Source organism: Notolabrus celidotus, chromosome 9 (assembly GCF_009762535.1).
Source record: "Notolabrus celidotus isolate fNotCel1 chromosome 9, fNotCel1.pri, whole genome shotgun sequence".
In the NCBI taxonomy this organism is placed as follows: domain Eukaryota; kingdom Metazoa; phylum Chordata; class Actinopteri; order Labriformes; family Labridae; genus Notolabrus; species Notolabrus celidotus.
Genome location: NC_048280.1, coordinates 10,070,510 through 10,089,576, shown reverse-complemented (window position 1 = coordinate 10,089,576; position 19,067 = coordinate 10,070,510). Strand labels below are relative to the sequence as shown.

Genomic DNA, 19,067 nt, shown 5'->3' with positions numbered 1-19,067 from the left:
CTCCTCACTTCTCCCTCCTTCGTCTTCACACACACTTTCTCACACTCACACAACACTTGCTCTCTGCTTTATCACCTTGCATTTCCTCCATTTATGTTACTCTTTTTTTTTTGTTACACACATTGATTTTCTGCTCTCCTCCTCTCTTTTATATCTTATGTAGCCACAAATTCAATCAGAGCTGTAATGACGGGCTAGTTAACTGATTTACACAGAACCAGAAAATGAATCTGCAGCTATCATGACAGTCAGTTTCATTCATTTGAGTTTATCAAGCAAAACATTCTCTCATTGAAGTTTGTCATTTGTATGAATTTCTTTTCAGTGTCTTAAATACGTTATCATTTAGCCTTCCTGTCTTTAGCTTATCTGAAGGAAGTTGTGTGTCATATATGTCATATTTTCTAATATCTGACTTTTTGTAATAAACGATGAATACACTGAAAAAACATTAAGCAGGTAACTGCATAGGGGGGAAAACTAAGTTGCACTCAGATTTTAATAGTATCATTTATCAACTTACAGTGAAATCAAAGTTAAAGATGTAGCTATGCTGGTGGTGTATAAAAAGGTCAATTTTGTTTAAGAGAAAACTCAACCAATTAGTACAGGCGGGTTAGTCTTGAATTATGTGAACATTTTTCTTTTGTGTAATGCATAAAATGTATTTTAAAAAAATTTAATTGATCAGGAGATTAATGGCCAACAACAGGTTTTCCAATAATGATTATTCCTTAGAGCAATTATGTTCTAAAAGTTAAAAGTTTTATGTTATATGTTTGTGTTTAGTGTCAGACAACATTTGATAGAATATATCTGGGTTTGCAGCTTTTGATATCTTCCTCTATTTTATTTTTCTTTAGGAAAATAGAATGATTATAAATCAACATCCTGTATTATTTATTTATTTATTTATTTATTTTTGCAGCTGTAGCCTTAAAAGGTACTGCGAGGAGTTTTCATGGTACCCTAATTCTGGGCACCTCTTTAGATGACATTGGAAGTGTTTTTCAGGAATGAAGACTACATTTCCCATGAGCACCACCAACCATTGCCCGAAAGATGTGTCTCCTGCCAAAGTGTACATTTTTCATGGAAGTAAATTAATGGAATACAGATCTTTTTAAAACTACTTTTCTTTGATTAAGACAACTTTTTTTGCTGGATGCAGAGTGACGAGTAAATGGATTGTTTTGGAGCTATGTGAAATTATTAACTGTAACATCACATTAACAAAGTATTTACTTTGATTAATTACCTTTAGTTAGTTAACAAAAGGAGATTAGATGTACCGGTTTCACATTAACCGCCATGAAATGTATTCCAGTGTCCCAACATATGTCAGAATAGTGTAAATATTCACTTGGTTAAACTCTTTTGTCCTCAAAGAGCAGTGAAGCATTCTCATTAAATCCTGTCCATAGCCAATTTGCTCTTTTACTGCGCAAAGCCCTGATTGTAGAGTTTCTCCATCCAAAACAATCCTTCAACAGAAAATTTTGATCTTTTTGCTGATCCTTCTCCAGAATCAGCCATGAAGACAAAACATTATGTTAAAAGGAAACTAATGATAACTGTCTTCTCACTACCAAACGTCACCATCAGAGTTTTAAACATAGACACAATCCACATATTTTTTAATGGAACATTCAACCCTGATACATGCACACAAAAAACAGTATGAAGAAATAACCAATCCTGTTGCTCATTTTGCTATGTAGATCATGACGAGGCATCAGTATAAAAGTAAGACTATTTCACAAGCAGTTAAAACCCCTCACAGTGCCTTTAATTAGGTTACAGGTTAATTAGAATACTTTTGCTGTAGTGTACTTGTATAGGTAGATATTTGAAAACAACACAGATTTCTACCAACCATACTGATATGGCTAGGCAATACAAGATACATAGTATATATTTCAGTGCTCTGTAAGTCTACATGAAGTCGTGTCTCACTTTGCCTCCCTTCCACACAGCCTCTCACAGGGCACAAGGTCAGACCAGAACACAGAAAAAGCCCAGGAGCCCCCTGGAGATATCTGGAGAATGTCGAACATGGCCGACAAATGAAGACACAGCTGCTCTGGTCTGAGAGCTCCCACTCTGAGGAACGAGGAGTTATGAGGCTGCTCACACACGACTCTGTTTGCTTAGTCTCTGACACGGAAAGACAACCAACACGAGATACAGGAAGAGAGAAAGGAAGGAGAGGGAAGAAAAGGAACAGAGAGGGGTGAGATGAGAGTGGGTGGGAGAAAGACTGATGGGAAAGTGGAGGGATCAAAGTTAGCACACAGATAGATCTCATAAAGAAAGAGTAATGCCAGGAAGATATTGGAAAGACGCTGCTGTTTTAGGAATGCTCCAAAACCCTCTAGGCCCCCAAACACATGATCAGTCTGAACCGCTTTCAGATCAAGTGGAGTTCAGACGGAACACTTGTTGAAATCTTTTGTCCATTGTAGAAACAAAACAGAACAAATTTCAGCTTCTTTTATTGATTCTGACCTTTGGTTTGGCCTTTCTGTTGTGAATACAAACAGCTACAGCACAGTTCTTTTCCAAACCTGCGATAGTATCATGTTTGAAAAGATGAGTTTTACAGAAATCTTGTGTAGGTGTTTCAAACCAAAAGGGGACGATGTTGTTCAGAGAGTATACCTTTTGGATATCTGCCTATTCTTTTTAGCGACCAGTGTATTTTTTTCTCAGTGTACATTTCTTACAGAATAATTCAACTTAAGATTTCCTGTTACAATCACACTCCTGCATATTTTACGACTTCATCTTTTCTTCCCAGTGGTCAAGCACAGTCTTTCACAAGCTGCAGACCTCGTGCAGCAGCCTTTTTTTGGAAATTATTTTGTACTTTTCCAATGGGTGTGACTCACTTAGAGACAAAAATGGTACAAAATGTCTTTCCATCCCCACATTTTATGATAGTTTTTTAAGATTTTACTGTTCAATGATAAATTTAGTACTTTACTGTTCCTTAAAATGATTCCATATTCATTCTATGTCTTAGAGTGTAATGATTCAAGCAGTGTTTTGTCTAAGGATCCTGTGTACTTTACATTAATGGTGACCATTTATCAAAAATGCTATATTTGTTAAGGTATATTTATAAGCAGAATCATTTTACAAAGGTACTCTTTCTATATTATATCAATTTATAAGCTCAATATTGAATATTGGCTAATAAAAAATGTCAAACTGTTAAAAAATCCCACTTTCACTCAGTCAACACAGATTTCTGATGTTGGATATTCAGTTTTCTTTGATATCTAAAAATGTACAGCAGTAACAGCCCTCCAAAAATGACTATTAGAAGAAAATTAAAGTCAATGTGCAAAAACACAAGTGTGTCCCGGCAAAATAAACATTTTCAAAGGAAACTCACACCTCAACCTCGTCCAAAAGGTGTCAGTCAAAGCTCCTGGTTGGTGGGCCACTGATGTCAATCCCAAGACTAAACCCCCACACAAATACAAACACTCACACTCGCTCACACGTTCACAGTTGAAACAGCTGGCCAAGCTAAACCTGTATCAGTGAAGGCAACAAGTTCATCTGAAGACAGGGGTTCTCTTTGAAGTGCTGTCACTCGGTCAGTGAGCCAACACTATTGTGAGCTGTGGAAGATTTACGAGCTCTCTGGCTCACCTCTGCTTCCTCACAGCTGCTTTCTCACTATCTGTTAATGACAGCACAGCCAGGGAACTGATACAGGCTCATATACGCGCCAACAGCACCACTTTTTAATCCAAACGCTCACTTACTAACTCAGAGTGTTGGATCAAACTAGCATAAAAAACTGTTTGAAACTTTATTTGGCTATCTGTGTAGTAAAACACTGATTTGCCTGTTTCTGTTTGAGTTTCTCTCCACAGCTGTGGTTGGAATAGAACATCAGAATTGAATTTATGTGTGGGTTTAAATCCTGATCCTGTCAAGAAATATATCCTATGGCTGCCTCTCATCTGGTGGTGAAGGGAAGCTTAATCACACTCAGGGTACAGCTGTCACAACTGAATTGGTAAGTGAACAGTGCCCTCTGCTGGCCATGTGCAGGTACTGCTTAAACATACATGCACATATTTTAGATGTCCTGTTGTTCTTACCTCTGATGCTTTTGGCCTGTTGATTTGAACAATTTAAAAGCAGCAACGTTTTGGTTGAAATCATTGTCAGACATTACTTTTTGTTGTAATATTTTACAGTGTATTGATGTTTTTGAAAAACTGACAAATGACTTTATAATATACCTCAATAAATATATAACTATTATAAAAACTTTTGATGACACACAACATAAAACATTGTAAGGCCATACAAAAATGCTGGAATCATGCACATTAGAAAGTAACTGTGCCACTCCAGATCCTTTTTGCTGCTGTATCACACACTTTGGGCTGTTTTCGAAAGCGCGTAGGCTACTATACTAGCAGTAGGTACTGATTCGTCAAGAATGTATTAAGTAGTATGTAGTATGTGAACAAGCGCAAAACCTTCTGTATGCCAAAACTACTACTGATTCGGGAAAATTTCTCAGCATGCATCGGACCAGTCTGCCTTGGGTACTGTTTCCCACAATCAGCTTGGCCGTTGTTTACTTCCGCTTTCCGAAACCAGAAATCCAACAACGCCTGACCCAGCATTCTGCAAAACAGATCGAACAGAACAGTCTACATACTAAATTCAAATGCAGTATGCAGTATGCAGTATGCAGTATGCAGCATCTACTCTACACTACATTTGTAGGTAGTATATAGCAGGCCGTTTCAAAAACAGCCATAGACTTTATATTACAATGGACGCCATGAGTGTCCAATGACCGCGAAGCCAAAAGAGTTAGAGCTTCCCCTAATGACTAGCAGCAGTAAAAGCCTCTGTCATGTTAACAGGAAGATAGAACATGGATCAAGCTATAAAAATAATATGTCAAATAATTTTTCCCCAATATGGCTTCTGTCATAGTAGTGAGCTCTTATGCTAATTTATGTCCAGTTTAGTTTTAATTAGTTAATTGATTTTAATAAAATGACTGACAGCTCTGTTAACAAATTCAGGCTCCTGCAGTGTTCTTTACCAAAATAGCAGAGTAGAAGGGTGTACGGCGAGATAAAACACAACAAAAGCTAACACAAGAGTCACTGAACTTTCCAAAACTGTGAGTGTCTGCCCCCAACACAAGAATCTGTTCAGCTGTGGACTCCAAGGTGAGGTATCTTCAGGGTTTTGTTGTGATACAGCCAATGACCACACACCAGACACCGAAGAACACAGCACAGACAGAGGCATACTTGAACCAGGTTTGAAGACAATTTAAAGCTCCCCCATTACTTCTTAACACAAAAAAAATTGTCATCTGTATTCAGTCTAAATTATTTCAGTTACTGAGTTGAACTTAGGGGCCACTGTTTTATGCCAGAGCTCAGGCTGCCAGATTGAAACTAGTGTAGCTTCCCCTGAGGTGGAACTGGAGAAGACTCCAATTCACATACACACAAAACTCCTAAAAACTTCCAGAGATTGAAATATAGACAGTCACATTTTTCATCAAGACTTTATCCAGAGTTTTTTCTGCCACACCTCTTGTCAAATTGTGCCATCAGACAGGAAGGACTTCTCTTGGAAATTTCTTAACATTTTCTGATGTATGTGTGAAAGAGGCTTATATTTGTGAGCTATTTGAGGGTGGAAGAATTGTTACCAGAAAAGCAATCTCTTCCTTCCTTAGAAGTCATCTTTTATTTTACCGTATATCATCTGGAAACAATCACATCTCTTTTCTACAGTTCTCTCAAAAGTTCCCTTCAAACTTTTTTTTTTCTCAGAGGTCATGGGAATACTGTAGAGAGAAAATGTATCTTGGCTAACACACTGCTTTTAAATGTTTGGCTGTCATTTGGCAAAGAACAAACAAAAAGCGTTTCCTGTTCTTGTGCTCATTTTGTGATGCTTGAGATAACAGCCTCCGTTTGAAGCCTTAAGGCTAAAAGCAAATTCCATGAAGTAGAATAAAAAAACACCATTTAAATCCCTAAAAAGAAGTATGGAGAAGTGACTTCCTTACCAGAAAGAGCTGGAATTACACAAAAAAAGAGGAGCTTTGAATTAAAAAGGTAGAATGATTAAAGGTAAGAAATGTTAGATTTTAAGTCAACAGGAGTAAGGGTGGTAGCATTGTTTTTGTCCACTATCAGTATCAAATGATAACAACACTCACCATGTGAACACAGCCATTTATAATGTGTGAGAAATGTTGCCTCTAACTTAGCACATTTTGTCAGTGCTAAAAAAAGGGGCAATCATTTATATTCCCTGTAAGAGTGAGAACTGTTGCATTGGCACAATCTAAAAACAGCTCTAGATGAGAATATTACAAAGCCAAAATTTGAAGCTTATGAGTCAACAAACCTCATGCCAACATCCGCCGCACACCTGTTTCTGCACATTCATGCGCTCTCTCTGCAAAGTCTAAAAAATCCCACATCCTGTGAAAATGAGAGCTCAACTTTTCAAAACATACATAACTTCTCACACAAAAATACAAACAAACAAAGCCAAAGAAAAACTGGGGTCTCCAAATTACTACGTCTGTAACCATGAAATTACAAGGTAACATTACAGTTTATGCAGCTATAAAAACATAATGATGTACTGTGGCTTTATGAATACTGTGGCTTTCAAAATAAGGTCTCTTAGAAAAGCTAAATACCTTTCTGTTAATTTGTTCCCTTTTCCCAGCCCTTTGATTCGGCCACTGTGGTGAGGTAAGCGTTTATAAATCACAGGGTCAGTGACTGAAACACTTTCTGCGAGCACACCAGCGTGTTGGTCCAGAATGAGTATGGTTTTGATTTGCAGGGCATGCCGGCGCTCCAGCCAATGCTAATCGCCAGGGGGAAGCTTGTGAAAACCATGATGGATTTCACAGACAGGGGTTTGGAGCACAGGGTTTCATTGCAAATCCATTTAAGCTTTTATGTAATTTGGTTAAATATACAGAATCCTTTTAATCTTTTTATGTGTCCATTTTAAACCCACTAGTTTTGTTGGAAAGTATGATATAGAAAGGAAATTCACACTGTAAAGCAAAGCTAAGCACTTCTTTTATATGACTTTTTTACTCCACTCTGTGTGTGTGTGTGTGTGTGTGTGTGTGTGTGTGTGTGTGTGTGTGTGTGTGTGTGTGTGTGTGTGTGTGTGTGTGTGTGTGTGTGTGTGTGTGTGTGTGTGTGTGTGAATAAGAGAAATGATGGTGATGTGGATCGACAGAGATGACAGAAGATGGAACCAAAAAGTGTTCGACTTCAGCACTGTAGTGTTTATGTGTCAGGAGCTATACTGGCATCAGTAGGACAAAGTAACCCAGCTTCCTTTCCTGCTCCTTTTCCAATCGTAACTCCACAGTGTTTTAAAAGTTGAAAATAAAATGTTTGCAAAGAAAGACAAAACGTGAGCTGGCTGTGAAAGCAGGTTGCTCCAATCTGCCTAGCTTAAAAATGGAGCGACTGATTAAGTCAAAAACGTTAAATGTTTTCTTACATGATTTAATTGATCTTTATTTTGTATCTGATCTAGGAATGCAACTGATTTTAATTTCTGAGAACTTCTTGTCTAATCCAGGAGTCCCAAATAAACCCACACCTTTAAAAGCAATGCAATCTGTAGCTTGGATTTCAAACTACAGAAGCTGACATTCATTTTTGTGGGCCCTTTTTGTTTCTCTGGTTTAAAGACATCTTAGTAAAAGAAAATGCATCCAAGTTAAATCTTAAGCATGTCCTCCTTGTGACAGACAAGTTACAACCCTAAGAACTATATATCACTGCTAATGAAAAATAAACCTGTGTTTGGATTATCTGTGTTGGATTGGTGGGAGTGGGTTTCTATTTTTCTGTTCATCCATTTGTCTCAAAAGTCATAAGTAGCCTCCTGAGTGTGAGATAATAAATTTAAATCATTATGCACATGGAACTTTATGAGCAACATGCACACTGTGCTTTACATGACTGCAATGATTACAGAAGATTTAAGAAGTAGCTTCATTTTAAATCAACTATCAGAAACAAAGAAACACTTATTCAGTAGAGCTATCTAACAAAACTTACAACAGAAACAAAACACTCAGCAGGAGAGAGGAGGGTGAAGAGTGCTGGGGATCATAACCTCAGCCTTGCACAGCAGACATCACTACAGCTGTTTGTCAGATCTTTGATGTCTCACTTTAGTGTAACAGCTTTGCAAAACCTCAATAACAGATGCTGAAATCTGCCTATTCTGAAAGTAATACTGTATGTAGCTTTGCATTGTAGCTCAGTGCCACAGCGTTGTGGGAATGATGTGTGAATGTTGTGTATAAGCAAGAAATGTGTATCTGACCTACAGTAGTTTTACTAAAACTGTATAATTATGTACGTTTACCCAAAATAACCTCTCAACTGACAAATGATACCTCAGACCTCCATCTGAGAATAACTTTAGATATTTCTATTACAGAAAGTGAATGAAACTACGAACAGAATTATCATATCCAGCCAGTGTATTACTTAAAGATTAAATTATCACAGTGGAAATCATTATATTGACCTCTGGTAGTCCCTCAATTGACTCCATTTTTAGAACCACATTAGTCAATTTTAAACTAAACAGGCCTTAGATCACTCCCAGACCGAAGCCTTACAATAAAAATACGACAAAACTGGATTTAAAATCAAAAGGAGAGGCAGGACTTACCAAGTCCACTTGTTTCCATGGATGGTGCAGTGCTCGTTACAGCTTCAGGTAGTCCTTTGTGACAGATATGCACCAATATTTCTTGCACCTTTAGCTGGCGTGGCCTTCTTGTTAATCTCTGCAGGAGCATGCTGTAGTCAGTCATGCTCACCTGCGTGGCCTACAAAACATACGCTGGTTTAAAGTCGCTGCGTCTTATTTTCCTCCCAAAGTTTGTTGAATCTGGATAGTGTCTTCTTTTTTCACCGGTTTATCCAAACTTTTAACATACATGAGCGCCCCAAGCAAACCGAAGTACTCAATCCATGAGTTTTTATTTGTTTCAGCGTTATTAGTCGCCGTGGGTTTACCTGGTGCACGTGAGGGGGGCTGTGATTGGATGACAGGTGTCACTTGACTGACGTGATCAGAGCATGATGGATTAATGTCTACGTCAAATTTGATCTGGGGTCAGTGAAGTGTCGTCCAATGATTTCAGAGAGGTAAGGCTAATATACGGACAATAGGCGTGTCATATCCATGTAGTTTGAAATGTACTAGAATGAATATGTTTGGTTTTTTTCGAGCTTGTCCTTGTAGTATTGTGTAGAGGTATTACATTTATGTTTAACCAATACATTTGACATAAAAATGTTGTTGAATATAGGATGTCACTGCTTATTAGTTTGTAACCCTTGAATGTATGGCACACAGTATCAGTTTGGACCAAAAGCAAACATGGACAACTACTTCAGATTTATGTCATAAAGTATGATGTCAGTATCCATCATATGGGTTATTTATCACTTCAGTTATAGCTTGGTATGAAGTCATGTAAAGCTAATTTATTGTGGTAATACAAAGCATCTGCAGAGATAAATAACTTGCCTTATCTAATCACTTCCCATGAGCAAACAGCTAGCTCAGCAAAGATAATCATCACACCCTGAGGGGATGTAGAGGCAGAAGCTACAGGTGTTTCCTGAATGGAATGATATCTCAGCTGTACAGGGTTGCAGCAGCGCTACGCCAAAGTGTGCAGATGAGCAATAGTAGCCTACCACAGCAGCCTCAGGCAGGATCTGGCTGCTCTACTGGCTCAGAATCCCAAAACCAACTACAGCACCAAAACTCTCAAACCACTGAGCAGGCAGGGAGTCCAGATGCTACCACCAACTGCTGTTTGCCATGGTCCAGAACATTACATATAGCTTCACTGGCCCTGCAATGATAAACAGGTTGTGACCAGAACACAACACTGTTTAAGATGTTCCTCTGTAGCTGTTTTAGGAAGAAGACAGTCAAATGCTCAGTCTTCTAATTAAGATGTGATTTAAAGAGACAGAGACCTGATAGAGAATTGGCTCCTATACCTTTTCCACCTGCAAAGCACTTAGACTGATGGGACTTACATTTCTCCCACTGTCATTGCAGATTTCCTGACCAGAGCCCACCAGACTGGGATCCGTAATGGTTTCTTCCCCATCAATGATGGGATGCTTGACAACGAGACCCTGTGAGGCCAGTAAGGAGTTATCTGATTAAGCCATGCCTCCCTTTGACCAAATGCTTTGCAGGGTAGGAGGATGAACAAGAAAGGTGGGCAACACATACAGAGGGCCTTGGGGCAATTGATTGGCCAAGGCATCTGCACCAAGGGGGGGCTGTCCCCCCTGCTGTTGGACCAGACTTGTACCTCTGAATGGTCTGCTGCCTGATTCTCCAGGCCCGTGCATGAGATGCTCTGACAGGAGGGGAAATGTAGAAATGCCCACACTTGTAGCTCATATGCCATTCAGCAAAACCTGAGGCCATGGCTTCCCTCCCCGTAAACTCCCTCAACTGCACCCTCTCTTCCCAGTGGCACATGGTGATGCTGAGGTGTGGGATGGGGTTTCCACAGAACATACTGAGCTGCTTCTCTCTCTTCAGGAACTCTCTGATGCTGGGCAGAACAGACTTCCTGACACTGCAGTGTAGACTCTCTGGCGCTGCCCAGTGTACGCTCTCCCTGATACAAATTGGTTGTGTTGCTGTGTTATGCAGTGGCTTTAACTTTGCAAGTTTTGCACAGCAACTCTTTTGGTTCAGTGTAACTGAATCCAAAATCCCATATTGACTCTTTACAACGTTACATAAGTCAACCAAGATGATTACAAATATTTGTCTGTTTGAAACTGATATGGTGGCAGAGGATGGTGTAGGGAGAGCGGAGAGTTGCAACCAGCTGTGCAAACACAATCTAGAAGATTTATGAAGCCACCTGTGAGCTGCTAATGGCCCCAATCGCTCTGGAGCCACCACAGCTCTGCAACCATGATCTACAGATGATTAATCACTGCAACACAGACTGATACATGTACAGTCAGATGTTGGTAGGTGGTCTGACGAAGAAATTTTCTGCTGCTTTCTTCCATTATCATCATCTGTATCACTTTAATCAAGCTGTATACACCAAACGAAACAACTGCTAGTATAAATAGTTCACTAACTGATTTGGTATCTGACAGATGTTTGTGTTTCAATAACATAATGCAGTTAGATATAAAGCAGAACGAAGAAGTAATGATAGACTGATAAAGCATCTTAAAAAAGACAACATTGAGTAGAGGGAGTGTGGAAACAAATGTGAAGCTCACCTTAATTATTTTTCCCATTCCCTACATCCCCCTCTCAAGTTTAAAGATCCTGGAAACATCTGGACACCACTTATACTCAATCAGAACACACCTTGTATGAGTGGTACCTTTGAATGCTCTGTGTGTTTGTGGGTCACAGCTTTAATGGCTGCCTGATTACCAGTCTTGTCCTAGGCAACCAAAACATCTGGGGGTAATTTCCAGAGCAGAATGATAACGTATCGTAGAAACAAACATAATAATCTGATTATTGAACTTCATAGTTTGTGACTTTGATTTAAAGCAGTATGAAATGGGTGGTCTATTTATTTGAAGGACCCCTTATGTGTTGGAGTACCATAAGTGACAGTAAGAGTTTTTTTTAAATGTGCATGTAATGCTTTCTAATTTCAACTCTGATGCTGCAAGAATATCTTTGACCACTAGATGGCAGAGTGAGGTAAGAGCTGAGCCAAAGCTGCCAGAAGGTTGCAGCATAAGTTATCTTTAAAAAAGTAGATCACATCACTCCTGTTCTTAGATCCCTACACTGGCTTCATGTCTGTCAGTGAATAGACTTTAAAATCCTGCTGATGGTTTATAAAGCACTGAATGGTTTAGGCCCAAAATACATTGCTGATCTGCTGCTACTGTATGAACTATCTCAACCTCTGAGGTCATCAGGTACTGGTCTGCTTTCAGTTCCGAGAGTCAGAACGAAACATGGTGAAGCAGCGTTTAGTCATTATGCACCACATATCTGGAACACACTCCCTGAAAGCTGTAGGTCTGCTTCAACTCTCACCTCTTTTAAATCAAAGATTAAGACCTTTTTATTTTCCACCGCCTTCCTATCTTAGCTTAGTTAACTTGCTTTGAATGCTAATTTTAATGGAATTTTTAATATATTCTAATTTTCCTTTTCTTTTCTGTTTTATTATATTTGTAATTTTAATTGTGCTCTTTCATGCTTGTCTGAATGTTACCAATGCTTTTAAATGTTTTAATGTACAGCACATTGAGTTGCCCTGGTGTATGAAATGCACTATACAAATAAAGCTGCCTTGCCTTGCCTTAAAAAAAGTCAGATCTGTGAGGCGTTTTAATTTTTTTTTTTCAGACCTGATCATGTGATAGAATGTAAATGTCCCCGTTTCCTAACTGACCTGTGTTTTCCTGACCTCCTTTAAATCTAATACAAGTAAATTATGTACCCTGTTGTACCTTTACAGCTGAAGTGTCTTGTTTCAGTTTGTTTGTTTTCTTTTCCTGTTTGTCTGTTTTTGTTTTGTTGTTTCTTTTTTTTTTTTTTGTTGTTTTTTTTTTTGGTTTTTTTTGGTTAGTTTACCTGTATGAATATGTATATACATATCTATATGTCTATACACAGCTAATCTATGTTTAATGCCAGGTGTTGGCAACACTACTCTTGTTATAAAAATGTGAAAAATAAAATGTTAAAAAAAAAATCTGAGAAAGTGTGAAAAGTATTTGTTTCATTGAAAAGGCTAAAAGTTATGTTTACAGTTAAAGCCATGAAATTATTTTCTAACAATCTATCAAAGGATTATATTTCTTGGCCGTACCAAAATTAAGTGTTTCGTTTGTTTGTTAGTTCATTTGAAACAGAGATGACGTCACTTTTCTGACGTGACTCTCTATTGCTCATTTATGTATAAATCAGTGAAATGTTTTACCAAATTTAAGAGAGGGCATTTGGATCTAACCGTTTAACGTTATTGAAGCAAATACTGTAATGTAACATACCCACAATAAACGTCCCTCAACCAACTGCCCTCAATGTGAGCCACAAGCATTAACATAATAACCACATCATTAACAGACAATAATCTAATAAAAATGTATTACACATTGTAGAAGTAAAATATACATGATTTGTGTGCTTTAGAATAGTTTTCACAGAATGCAGAGACAAACAGCTTTAAGACATTTAGACAACAAAGAGGCACTTTTCTGTCATTTGGCTCGAACAATCAATTGTCATAATACGCTGAAAAATATATATGTACATTATAGTTATGTCAACTATCAGTAAACTCTGTAAGGCTAAAAAAACATGGATTTTCAAAGTGATTCCCTCCATCAGAGTCCTTTTCAACACTGAGATGATTCTTACAAATTCTTAACACTACTTGATTCAAAATTTTTGCACATTTTCTAAAATATCCCATTAAAAAAACAGTCTTTTTAAGATCAATAAATTGCAGCATAAAATTTGATCAAAGCATGATTGTGAAATAGATAATACACAACAAGAGATTAAACATTTTTGTCTTTCAAAAATGAGCCACATAATTCTGAGTTTTGATCCCTTCCAAAGAAAAATACATTCATCAACAACTTGAGCATTTGACTGAAGCTGAAAGGTATCATTGTAAAACAAAATACATGGAGAAAAAGACCACCTGCTTGGAAACGTTGTGACTTAATCCAGCAAAGTCACATACATGCAAGCCCACTTTACAGGTAAACTAGGTCTTACTAAGAACAGTGAATCCACCACTAACTTCAGAAGTGTCATGTATTTGAAACTTCTGTGTTGTGTTTCTCATGAGGACCTAAAGCCATATCTCACACTGTCCTTGTGTTTTTAACACTTAGTAAGTCCAAAACCAGCAGGCTTCTAAACCTAGTTCAGCAGTTCTTACAGTAAAACCAAGGGATTAAGTTTCTATTGACAATCAACAGCAGGAACCCCCAACTATCTAAAACTGAGGGTGCTTACATTCGGACATATCAAGGCAGTGTATTTCTGCCCTTCATGCCTCTTACAAAATGTGTAAGGCAAGGAGGCGTAAAGCTGGAGCGAAGTCTGTCTGCCTCTGATAATCCCTGGTAACAGTGGTAGAATGGGGGGAAGAAGTTGCGGATGTGAAGCAAGCAGGGCGGAGCAGTGCTGTGTGTAAGTGCACTCCCATTGTGTGTTAACAAGCCGCTCCTCTTGTCCTCCCTTCACGCCACAGTGAAGATGTGTAATCACAAACTAAGACAAAGATAGTACGGTGTTTCGAGGTGCAATGTGGAAGTCCAAAGAACTCGGTTGCAGGTTTGCAGTGCGTAAGAGGCTTAAGAGTCTTTGGGTGTACTGCATATGTAGGAAAAAGTTTCATAAAACTATCTGTGACTGCAGTGGAAACAGGGGAAGAAGCTACAGGATGATATCTTTAGTTCTGCTGCAGTTCATCAAAAGTGTTGCGTATCAAATGCAGACATGTTTTTACGCAGAGGGGTTTTGTGCATCACTTGTGTCGGAGGTTCTTGTGTCTATGGAGTTTTAACCAGGTGGAGAACTGATCGCTACATGAGCCACATTTGTACGGCTTCTCCCCAGTGTGTATCCTCACGTGTTCTTTCAGGTCTGTTCTATGACCGAACGCCTTCTGACATATGCTGCACTTGTACGGCTTTTCCCCCGTGTGAGTCCTGCCGTGCCTTTTCAGCGTCGTCCTCGTAGCAAAAGTGGACTTGCAAACGGTACACTTAAACGGCTTTTCCCCCGTATGCACGCGCTGGTGGATTTTGAAAGACGAAGAATCTGCAAACTCTTTCCCGCACTCGCTGCAGCGATACGGCTTCTCGCCTGTGTGAATCCTCATGTGCTTCTTCAAATTCACACTGGACCTGAAGCTTTTATCGCAGACGTTGCATTTGAATGGCTTTTCCCCGGTGTGGACACGTTTGTGCAGATCAAGATTGTATTGCCGAAAGAAATCTTTCCCGCATACATCGCATTTGAAAGACTTTGCAGAGTGAATCAATATGTGTTTATTCAGATCCCAACTCTCTCTGAACATTTTTCCACAAGTTTCACATTTGAACGTCTTATCAACAGTGTGCGACTTCATATGGAACTTGTAGTTTTTGAAATTAGTCATCACTTTACCGCACCGGTCACACTTGTAAGGGTTGTTATCATCCTCTTTACTACCACCTGATGTGTTTGGACCTTTCTTCTTCGGTGGTGGGTCAGTGCTTCCATTTGTTGTTGTGCTCATATCACTTTGTCTCTTACGCAGCGTTGACCTCTTGAGTCTTGAGGACTCTGTTTCTCCATTTTTAGGTTGCTTTGTTTGTTTCGACTCCTTGTTTGAGGTCGTTGTTTTGCTCCCATCATTGCGTTTCTTACTTTGTGTTGTTCTTCTTTGTGATTTTATTTTCCCATTACTTGCTTTCTTATTTGACTTTGGTTCTGTTTTGTCGGCTGATTTTGTCTCATCACTTCCAGCAGGAGAAGTTTTCCCACTCTTGCTTCTTTTGGTAGGTGCTGCTGTCGTGCTTGGAGTTGATGTTTTCACACTGTTACTCTTCTTCTTTGGTGTTTCAATTAAGAGCAGTCTCCCATCTGAGCTTTTCATAGTTGGTGGTGGCTTACGACGTCCTTTTATTATTTGTTTCTCATGATTACTTTCATCATTTGATGTCAGTTCAGTGCCAGCTGATGCGGTCTTTTCAGTACATTTCTTATTCTGTGTTGGTTCAGAACTTTTGGTCAACGTTGTGCTCTTTCTGTTACTTCTCAGCATTACCTCAGAACTCTTATTTGATGTTGTGGTCTCATCTGCAGATTTCTTCTTTGGCACAGCTTCGGTACTTATACCTGTAGTTGCTTCCTCAACATTATGTATCTCAGCCTGTGTTAGCTCAGTGCTTTCAGCTGATGTTTTGCTCCCATCTGCATTTTTCGTACGTGGTGCTGCCTCCTTATCTCCATGTGACGTTGTGGTGCTGTTACCTTTCTTCTGTGAATCTGTCTCAGTAGTTGCAGCTGATGTTTTATTACCCTCACTCTGCTTAGTATTTGGTGTTGGCTCAGTACCTGTAGATGGTTTTGTGCTCTCCTTGTTGCTTTTCTTTGTAGATGCCGACTTCCTGTTTCTATCCAAGTTTGGGTTTTCATCAATATCTTTGTGATTTGTTGTTATCGCTGTCCTTCTAGCTGAAGTTGTGGTCTTATTGTTGGATTTATCACTGGGTGTTGGCTCAGTCGTACTTGTAGCTGGTGTAATGATCTCCTTGTTGCTTTTCTTATTTTGTGCTGATTCAACATGTAGAGCTGCTGTTGCACTTCCTGGAGTATGAGTTACCTGGTCTTGACTCTCAGCTTCACTAGAGTTCTGAGGCTGCTGGTCTTTGTTTGATGCAGATACTGAAGAACTCTCTCTGTCAGATCCAGATGGTACATCTTTGATTGAGACACTGGTTGTCGGGTCTTCATTTACTGCACTTTGCTTTGGGTCCAAAGGCTGAGACTGTTCCCTTAGGACACTTTCATCACAGGCTGGATTCAAGTTAGAGGCAATATCCTCCTGTTGCTGTGCAAGACGCTTTTTATGTGGAGTGACACACATTTCCTCAAGTTCCTCTTTAACTTGTAGGGGCCTTGATGGGTCCGATGTGGAGCTTGTGACATTGTTCGAGTTCTGCTTCTGGCAGAGGTGAACCTCCTCCTCCACTTTCTGGACTGACAGCTGTGTGATCTCTAAAGAGAAGGAAAGAGAAGTTTAAGATGTTGTGAATCACTATTGATTGAGAAAGTTTATAACTAAATGTGCAGATTGGAATAACTGTGATTAGGATCTGAAAATACACAACACAATGCTATCCACATTCTTTAGACCTGCTGTTTTTTTAAGATTGTAATGCTTTACTGAAATTACATACCAAACCTGTAATGCTCCTGTGCTAGTGAAGCCTCAGACTTAAATACACTTTGATATTGAGATGCACCGATACAGCGGCTCACTAGCAGTGTCAGCTGATACTTGCCATATTAACAGAGGGGTCATCCCTATGTTCCCACAGCCCAATGGTCCCACAGCCCTATGGTCCCACATTTCTAGGACATTTTCAAAATTAGGTCTTGTGTTCCTATATTTCCCTCCAACTTAAGCCCTATTCTCACACAAGATTTTTGGAAGCACTTTATAGTAAATGAATGAATGAATGAATGAATCATTTTATTTTGATCAGCAGCAGCAGAAATCATCACAATCATTACAAGAAAAAATAAAATTGGGTGCTCGAAAAGGGTTTAGTTTGTGCTTGTAAAGCAGTTAAAGAGGCTTTTGGTTTATTAATAATAATAATAATAATAATAATGATAATAATAATAATAATAATGATAATAATAATAATGATAATAATAATAATGATAATAATACATTTTATTTCCAAGGCACTTTATATTCAGAAACAAATCCCCTCCATGACACATTAATAAAACAGCAAAAGTAAAAACATTTAGTTGCTTTTCCAAAAAAGAACCTTTTTATTGTGAAAAATTGTGAAATTAAAGGTTGTTCTTTAAATCTGTGCTCAGTTCAAAATATTGTAATTAAGACTTAAAAATTCTAATAATGTTGACTTCTGTTATTACAAGATAATTAGTGCCAACTAAAATAAAACAAGCAATAATCAATTTGAATGATTCCTATCATAATTGGCTAAATTTATATTTTAACAGTGGGACATCAGCCCTGATTTCCTGAATCGATGCATACAACTTCAAAGCAACACAGTGAGCCTAATAACAGGCACATATTTGACAGGAAGTCTGTCTAACAGCTTAAAAATACTGTTTAGGATGTAAAGGACACGTGTATTAATGCCTCTCAGTAAACAGGATCAAGGTACAGCAGAGACTTCCGCATATAATTTGAGGTCAACTGTACAACATGCATTGTGATCATATCGTGACACTATTCGGCTACAAAGTGGCTAATAAGAATTTAAGTCAGTTTCACAAGCAAACATCAAACTTGCTTCTGAACTACTTAGAGACGTGCAGCGTTTTTCTATCGAAACCAAATAACCACACCCCACAGACTGGTTGGACTTCTGAGTAACAAATCAGAGTAAATATGGCAATGCAGCTAACGCCCTAATAACAGAACTGATTTATTAAATCAATATATTTGTGGATTTTCTAACCTGTCCGACGTAACTTTAACTCAGGTGTTAAAATAGTCTCCAGCAGTCTGCGTTGACGGGCGATTTCTGCCTCGTAGGCTTCCGTTTTCTTCTCAAAGACTCCCAGGATCTCTTGTGCAGCTGCGGTCAGTCTATCACAGACAAACTGTCTCATACTGTGGACAGAGGACATTGTGGAATTAAAAAAAAAGACAACCGCGCAGTTGTCCAAACTCCTGGAAAGTATTTGTGCTAGCTTGACATGAGTTCTCCGTTCTGTTTACTTCCGCGTGTGCTGCATTCACGTGCTCCTTGGATGGTCCGAGTTTCGACAGTCCTTCTTCTTCTTCTTCTTCTTCTTTTCCCTGACTTTGGTGTGTTCATGAGCCGTTTTTCATAGTATGGACGCTGGAAAGATGTGATGTTTAAACACTTAACTTTGTTGTTTTTAGTATTTCTGTATCATCGTGTAATTATGTCTTATTTCTAGTGGTGGACAAAGTACACAGCTTCATTACTTAAGTATAGATACTCCAGGTCAAATATTACTCCAATACAAGTGAAAGTTGTTCTGTCAAAGTATTAATTGAGTTAAAGTACTGGAGTACTTGCTTTTAAAAAATACTAAAAGTATTCAAACTACTTCTTAAAACATCTCAAAACATTGTATTTTCAGAAAAACATAAATGCAGTCAAGAATACATAGAAGTACATTCGCTTACACTATGTTAATCGAAAAACCATTACTTGAAATCTCTAGAAACTATACCATGGAATAAAAACAGCAACTAAGTTACT

General features: G+C 38.6%; 1 protein-coding gene and 1 long non-coding RNA gene across 3 annotated transcripts in view; both read right to left on the bottom strand.

Moving 5' to 3' along the window:
• LOC117819470 overlaps positions 1-9,104 on the bottom strand; it is a 66,966-nt gene extending 57,862 nt beyond the window's left edge. For both annotated transcript variants that reach the window (XR_004632554.1, XR_004632555.1), the window contains exon 1: positions 8,743-9,104. This is a non-coding gene — a long non-coding RNA (uncharacterized LOC117819470). The remainder of the gene's footprint in view (positions 1-8,742) is intronic.
• A 3,711-nt stretch (positions 9,105-12,815) lies between these two features.
• LOC117818376 (zinc finger protein 37-like) lies at positions 12,816-18,612 on the bottom strand. The gene is made up of 3 exons (XM_034691232.1): positions 18,554-18,612; positions 18,291-18,445; positions 12,816-16,839 (listed from the first exon to the last, which is right to left on the bottom strand). The coding sequence occupies exons 1-3, from the start codon at positions 18,568-18,570 to the stop codon at positions 14,600-14,602; spliced, it is 2,412 nt and encodes an 803-aa protein (XP_034547123.1). The 5' UTR covers positions 18,571-18,612; the 3' UTR covers positions 12,816-14,599.
• Between the last annotated feature and the right edge of the window lie 455 nt (positions 18,613-19,067).